General features: G+C 33.8%; 1 protein-coding gene across 1 annotated transcript in view; it reads right to left on the reverse strand.

Moving 5' to 3' along the window:
- The window catches only part of ADAM22 (ADAM metallopeptidase domain 22), an 86,051-nt gene that overhangs the window by 64,581 nt on the left and 13,550 nt on the right, over positions 1 to 7,920 (reverse strand). Inside the window, exons 5-9 of the mRNA XM_019630350.1 lie at positions 6,373 to 6,447; positions 4,658 to 4,729; positions 3,470 to 3,636; positions 1,971 to 2,055; positions 851 to 951 (exon numbers count right to left, since the gene is read on the reverse strand). Coding sequence (XP_019485895.1) covers positions 851 to 951; positions 1,971 to 2,055; positions 3,470 to 3,636; positions 4,658 to 4,729; positions 6,373 to 6,447 — 500 coding nt within the window. The remainder of the gene's footprint in view (positions 1 to 850; positions 952 to 1,970; positions 2,056 to 3,469; positions 3,637 to 4,657; positions 4,730 to 6,372; positions 6,448 to 7,920) is intronic.

The raw sequence follows: 7,920 nt of genomic DNA on the forward strand, positions 1-7,920 counted from the left end.
CAGGGGTCGCCTAAGACCATCGGAAAACAAAAAGATATTTACATTATGATTCATAACAGTAGCAAAATTACAGTTATAGAGTAGCAACGAAAATAGTTCTATGGTTGGGGGTCACCACAACATGAGGAACTATATTAAGGGGTTGTGGCATTAAGAAGGTTGAGAACCGCTGATCTAGAGAATTAAATGAGCATCTAGATGTATAAAATACTGGCATTTAAATATCTCTCATATAACGGGTACTCCATAAATGGTAATAGTTATTAATATAAACAATCATATTTATAATATTTATTATTAAAACAATAAAATAAGTGTTGTTATAATTAACTTACTCAAAATACATAGCATTTAACCATTCTTCATGAATAAGTTGGGAAAAATACATTCTTCATAGATGCTAAACCTAACATATTTTACTAGGTCCATATTTTACTAAGCCCCTTTATCAGGTCCTGATCTGGCCTGGCAGGTAAATTCTACCTCTGTGGCCATACTAAGAGATGTTTTAAATAAACCATAATAAAACAGTATGCCTTAAAACTGTATGCCTATGACTCTTAGACCATTTAAAATTACCAAACTGAGCTTATTTTGTCCTTTTTTTGGTTAAATTCAACTATGAATTTATCATCACATAGCTTTAAATAGTTATTACGCATGGAGAAAATTTCATCTGTAATGTAAATATTACCTTGTATTACTTTTGAAAAAATTATTTTGTGCCCTGGCTACTTATCTTATACTATCCCTCAAACTCTTCTGATCAAGCAACTGAATTAATTAATCTCATTCTTGAAAATATTTTACAGATAAGTCTTTTTAAAATATAATTAAACCACACATGTACTTAAACTTACCACTTGCTAACTTTCTTTTGTCTGAGATAATACCAATATTATGGGCTAAGGACTGGGCAAGTGTAACTGCCATTAAATCAGTTTTCCCAAACTGAAAAACAAAAAAAGATAAATAAATACATGTAAGTGCAAATTATTTTTTATTTAAGATGGGCCAGAGAAAAAGTCACAATATAATTGAAAACAAGTAATTTCTAAGCATTTTATTTATCACAGTTTACAGACACAATAACTACTGAGCATTTGGAAAGATGTGGGAAGAAATAAATTCGTGTTTGTTTAAGTCTTATAGTGAAAACCAGAAAACAGGGAATCATCAAATTTGGGGTTTGGAAACTTAAATTTAATTCTGAGTCCAAAGTTCACCAGTGACTTTTCTGAAAAACTTAGTACTTGCATATAATTAGACCAGGTTTTTGGATAATAAGAAGATAAAAATAAATATGCAAATTATTTGGAACTTGCTCATGTTTGTGTGTCCACTTGTACTCTGAAATTTCCCCAAACTGAATAGAATACGGCTTCAGAAAACGGATGTTATGAGTAAAAAGGAAATAGTGATGATCTTTGGCCAAAAGAAACTTGAGAAGACCTATAAATATTTTTTTCAATACATAGCCTCCAAAAGATTTGAGTATTTTTCTCTTAAATCACCTCCATCAGGCTTAGTTCCTTAGGGGTAGAAGGAACTCTTTGAAAAGACTGTCTATGTTTTTCTCTGAAAATTTGCCAAATATCAAAGAAGGAAGAGAATTTCTAATTTGGTTGTTAGGTAGTAAGTCAATGTTTCTGGAAATTACCCAATCCTCTGGAAAATCAAAGTGAAAAACAGGGCCTTATTGTCAATGAAGGTAAAAGTAAAGATTTTTCTTTATATAGTCTGTAAATAGCTAAATCTGGAAATCACTCTAAGTAGAACACGAACAGAATTATCAGATATTGCATTATTTCCCTATTCTGTCCTCTGGTAATTTACAGTAACCACATTGGATGTTAATATAACAACCTAACATCTGGAAACTGTGGGATACTGAGAAATTATCTCTTAAATATTAGGAAAGCATTTTCAGCCATCATACCACTTTGTACTGTACAGATGTTCACACCTACTTCATTCACGCCTCCTCCTTTCAGCAACGAGCAAATCCCACCAATATAAGCTGCCCCGCTCCGGCTACTCTCAAATTGACTTCCCCTTTCAGAAAAGGAAATGAAAAATACTTACTGCTCACAGTTCAAATATCACAGCACCTCTCATTATTAATTTACCGTATTAATTTTCTCAATGCATATAACATTCGTATACTATATATTCCTAGGGTAAGGGAGGAATGTGAAAATTGTTTACACGCATAACCAAATAAAAAGGTTTCTGAGGGATGTTTCCCCACATAATAAATATCTTCAAGAGAATTATACCTATTAAAAAAGAAGTACTAATAAGATGTACTCTGAGAAGGATACAAAATCACTTCTGTGGTATTTCTGGCAAAAATGCATAACTTGAATCTCATAGTGAGAAAATATCAGACAGTCCCACAGTGAGGAACATTTTATAAAATAACTGGCCTACACGCTTCAAAAATGTTAAGCTCAAAATAAACAAAGGCAGGCTACGGAAATCTTTCAGATTAAAGAAGCCTAAAGAGACATGACAGTTAATGTGATGTGTGATCCTGGATTGTATCCTGGATTGGGGGTGGGGGGGGAGAATTAATTTAAAAGACATTACTGAGACAATTGGTAAATTTTGAATATAGACTATAGAACAAAGTATTATATCAATGTTACATTTTCTGTTTTTAATCATTTACTATAGTAAGAAAATGTCTTAAGTATTTAGTAGTAAAGGCCCAATAAGTAAATGTCTCCAAGTTTACTCTCAAATGGTTCAGGGGAAAAAACTGATAGATGGGTGAATGAAACGGAAGGGGTAAGAAGGATAGAAGGAAAGAAACAAAACAAATGGGACAAAATGTAAACAACTGATGAATCTGGGTGAGGGGCATAGGGTATTTCCTTGCAGGACTCTTGCAACTTTTGTGTAAATTTGAAATTTCATAAAAATAAAAAGTTACCAAAAAATGTACTCTTTTACTTCCATTTAAAATTTGCTTCAACAGCTCTGACTTTAGGTGATAGATTTTTAAAGTGCTACAATATATAACTTGCTATTACATCAAATATGCACGTTACTAAAAAAAATGTTTTAAACATATAGGCATAAGAAAAAATAAAAGGTAAACTCTGAAAATATTAAGCTCTCATCTTAAATCAAAAGCAAAAATAATATTAACATTTAAAAGACAGAAACTTTCAAGAATGTAATTACTCTGTTTAGAATACTCTATGAGTATTAATAGTACATTTACTCAGTAAATGCTCTGATTAAATCTCTTGAGAAATTAAATACACATGCAATAATAAAATAACTCAAAATTAAACCTCTTAAATTTTCATGACAATTTCAAACAATTTATACTTTAAAACTTCTTCCTTGTCAAGTACTAATTGCGTTATGCAGTAAAATGTATATAGCTCAGTCACAAGTCATAGAGCATACAATATGGAACCAAAAAAAGCAATAAATCATTACAAAAGTTACGTACGAAAAAAGGTGAACTGCATCACTTTTTTCTTTGATAAAATCTCTCCTGTATTTCATAAACTCACGTAGGGTGATCAGTGGATTTTCAGATATGGCAAACTTGTTGTCAGCTGCCCAGGTTTCCATGGCAACCAATACTATCCTTGTCTTAAGTTGATCTTTATATATCTATAGAATATTAACAGAATTATTAACAAAACAAACACACCAGCTGTACTTGTGGTAAAATAAAATGATTTATGAACAGGACTACAAAGCTCCTTTTATGGAAACTACTTGAGTTTTAGCTAAATGTAAGAAACTTCACTGTTTTTAAGGAGGTAATTGTTTTTCTAATTTACATGCATTTGCCTTCAGTAACAGAATCAAATTGTTTACCAAGTAATACCCAAGGAACAGAACACCTGTTTGAAACAAAACATCACTTTTGGACAAATATTTGTACCCTTATTCAAGGCTCCCCCTGAGTCTATTTTCTGGAACCTGGACAAAGAGTTCATGCATTCTTGACTTCCCCTAGCAAAAATGGAACAATCAAGCCTCTCCAGGAGGGCCAGCAGAGTGGCTCAGTTGGTTAAGAGCTCGCTCAAGAGTGTGAGCTCTGAGCAAAAGCAGTTCGATTCCCGGCCCGAGCTGAGCTGTCGCTGAGCTGCCAACAGGTGGCAGGATGGCTCAGCTAAAAACAAACAAACAAAAAAAAACACTCTCCAGGAAACAATTTCTATACCACCAAACTGGCCCTAATTAAACTCACAGAGAAGGTACTGGCACTGCTTTGTCATGGGAAGATTTGGAAAAGTAGGTACAGTAGAATTATTATATTTAGTTGCATCATTCCCATAGCACCAGGTACTCTTGAAAAAGGCACAACTCTTATACTGTTTCTTGGTGGAGTACATAGTATCTTTGTTAGGGGCTGTGACTCAACCTTTTCTTTTCCAATGTGAAAAATAAAGGAAGGAATTTCAGGCATAAATCTGTGGGTAAGTCTGAGCATTTCCTTTTATCACCTTCCCAGATAGAGATCAAAGTCAATCAAGTCAATTGCAAGGTTACCAGGGACTTACGGGGACACCTTGGTCAAAGTGTAATTTAGGGTCATGAATATAGAAGAACCACATTATCTGTTCTATTAGTAATTAGGAGATAAAATTCCTCTATAACAATACTGAATTGGGTTGATACTTACTAAATCCGCCATGTTTACCACAGATTTTGCATACGTATTGGTATGTACAACTGAAAGCCGATGTTTTTTGAACTGAAAGCAAAAGAAAACAAGTGAAGGGCTTTCATAGTCATCAGCAAATCAGCAGAGAAAGCATGGTATAATTGCAAGATCTCTAAGGGTCTATAAAAATTTAAGAATTGAGACCTAATCCTTTATATACTGTGCAGTCTGAGGCAAGGTCCTTAAAAGTTGGAGGCCTCAGTTTACTCATCTGTAAGGTAAAGTAAAAAATACCCATTCCATCCATTTCACAAGTTTATTTCTGTCATGGATTATTCAAAATGATAAAATATATGACAGTTATCTATGAATTACATAACATACAAATATAAGTACATCAAAGTCAGAAAAAGTGATGTGACTACTGCTAAAAGTATAAACATTTATAAGTTCTACAAGACTTATTCAGTAAGAAGAAAGCCCTAACGGGTCACAAAAGAGGTAGCTCATAGGCTACATATGCATCACATATATCTTCTGTTAGGCCTCAATTTAAAAATCAGGAAATGCCACATAATACCCGATTTCTGGCTTCACTTGAAATTAGCACTCCCACATGGTAATAACTGGTAAGTGGTGAGAGGCAGCTGCTCTCATTGGACAAGCCATGTGACTTACGTTTCAACACAGGCCTCACCCGTCCCTATTGTTTTATACCTGGTTCACTTTATTTGCATTATCTGCCTAAAGATGTCTACAGACATCTGAATTTGCGATATCCTAAAATGTCCAAAATTATGTGTTTGCAACTTACTCTTATTTTGCAAAAAAATCTCAGGGGGCAGAAACATTCACTGAATTCAAAAAGGTAGAAAGATAAAACTCAGTCTTAGCCTGAACAAGGAAGAAGCATTCAATCTTGATTGTATCATCATTAAGAAAAATTATTAAAATTGATATTACTTGTTTAATTATGTAAATAAATGACACATTTTCCCTCAAATAAATCATTCAAAGTAAATCCAAATGTACTTGCACCTGAAATTAAGTACAATTCAGCAATGTGCACCAGATGGTTTTCAGTTCAAAACCATGGTTACATGGAACAATTAGCATTGTACCACACTGCTGTGCTGTGACTATAACCATACCGACTGCAACATGCCCACGGATTGAATATATACATGAAGTGAGTTGACAAAATAATTTACTCAACAAAAATGGAAGTTTTGCTAGGCTCTTATCCTAAAATTCTTCACTGCTTGGCTATATAAGCTTTCCTATATAGGCTCACTACATAACAAAACATAAATAGAAAAAAAAATGTTTTTCGTTTATTAGGATAAAGCTGTACATTGCAAACTAATGTGTCACATCATTAGTGCCTCACTGACTTTTTGAATATAAAATGGAAGTTGCCATTTTTTTAAACCTTGCCATTTCAGTAGGATGAGATATTAGGCCCCATATAAATCAATTAAATCCAAAGACTTGACATTATGAGTGCCAGAAATATTTTTGGAACTTCACAAAACACTTGTTAGTTACTTTTACCTAAGTAACTAAGTACTTGCAAGTTGTTGATGGGTAACAAATATGTTTGCTTACACAGATACCCTCTCTAGGTTACTGCTTTACCTATGGGCTTCTTTCTTTTAAACACATTTTTGCAGCCACCCGCTTTACCCTAGGCACGGACAAGTCCGAACAACAAAAAATTCAGCAAATCTTACCATGAGATGATCGTTTACAATCATCAGTTCAATATATTTGGTTTCTTCCTCTACGTTCCGAGGATGCCGATGAAGCTGCAATATAGGAAAGGAAACAGCACCTGAATAAGCTTGCTAAACTTGGCTGTGAAAGCTAAACAAACGTTATACATTAGATCCTCAGACCTTATTCATCTCACAGCTGAAAGTCTGTACCCTTTCACCAACCTCACCCTATTTCCTCCATGCTTGGCAACCACTTTTCTACTCTCTGTTTCTACGAGTTTCACTTTTTTTTTAGATTCCACGTGATACCATACAGTATTTCTTTATGTCTGGCTTATTTCACTTAACGTGATGCCCTCTAGGTTCATCCATGTTGTCACAAATTACAGGATTTCATTCTTTTATAACGCTGAATAATATTCCATTACACACACACACACACACACACACACACACACTATGCTATATTTTCTTGATCCATTCATTCATGGATGGACACTTATATTGATAATACTGTACTATATAACTGAAATTTACTAAAAAGAGAACTTCCATGGTCTCAGAAAAAAAAAAAAGGTAAACATGTGAGGTGATGGATGTATTAACTCCATGGGTAATCCTTTCACAATGTATATCAAATCATCCTGTTGTACACTCTACATATCTTACAATTTTTATTTGTCAATTATACCTCAATGAAGCTGAAAAAAGTTTTCAATAAAAAACTGAAAAATAGGGGAGAAATAAAACAAAATTTTCCTTTGTTCATTTAGTATTTTTTTAAATGTTCATCAATTTACTTAGTTTTTGAGTAAGTAATAAATTGACGTGGTTCAAAAAATTGTAAATTATAAATAATGTATAGGATGAGTCTTCCTCTCACCTCTGTTCCGCATCTGCCTAGTTGTCACCCTTCCCCCACAATGTGTAGTTGCTGGTTTCCTCCAGAAATATTTATGCATATAAAATCAAACATGAAATATATTTTATTTTGCACTTCCATTTATTTCAGTCTCTTTGGTATCAGGCTTTCTTTTTTTCATTTAACAGTATGATCTTAGAGAGTCTAACAAATGGTTTAATTTAAACTCCTCAGAATCTTGGAGAGGTCTATAGGAAATTGAATGATTGGCACTTTTTATTCTATAATCTCCAATTCTGGGATTGAGACCTGTCTCTTCCTCTGATAGGGCTCAGGGGGGGTCCCCCAAATGATACAGGAGCTTCGTTAGGATAGTTTTGAGAGCTCCCAACAGTGTTGGGTTATCTAGTGCAGCTATTATATAATATTTGTCTATTCAACAATGAATTTTCTCCACCTTCCAAATCATGACCAATGAATGCTCCTGGCAAGAGCCACTAAGGCAGCCATATACCCCGTTCTCTGCAGTTAGTCTATAACACAACCTTTAACAAAATCTAAATTAACTTTTTCATTTATGCCATGATTTCACATAGTTTTCTCAATAAATCTTTTTGTTCACTTGCCCAAGGGCCATTTTTGTGATGAGGGTATACAATCAAACCTAAATCAATAATGCATGTGTGTTTTGAGTACTGCAT

This window comes from Hipposideros armiger, unplaced genomic scaffold, assembly GCF_001890085.2.
Source record: "Hipposideros armiger isolate ML-2016 unplaced genomic scaffold, ASM189008v1 scaffold_902, whole genome shotgun sequence".
In the NCBI taxonomy this organism is placed as follows: Eukaryota; Metazoa; Chordata; class Mammalia; order Chiroptera; family Hipposideridae; genus Hipposideros; species Hipposideros armiger.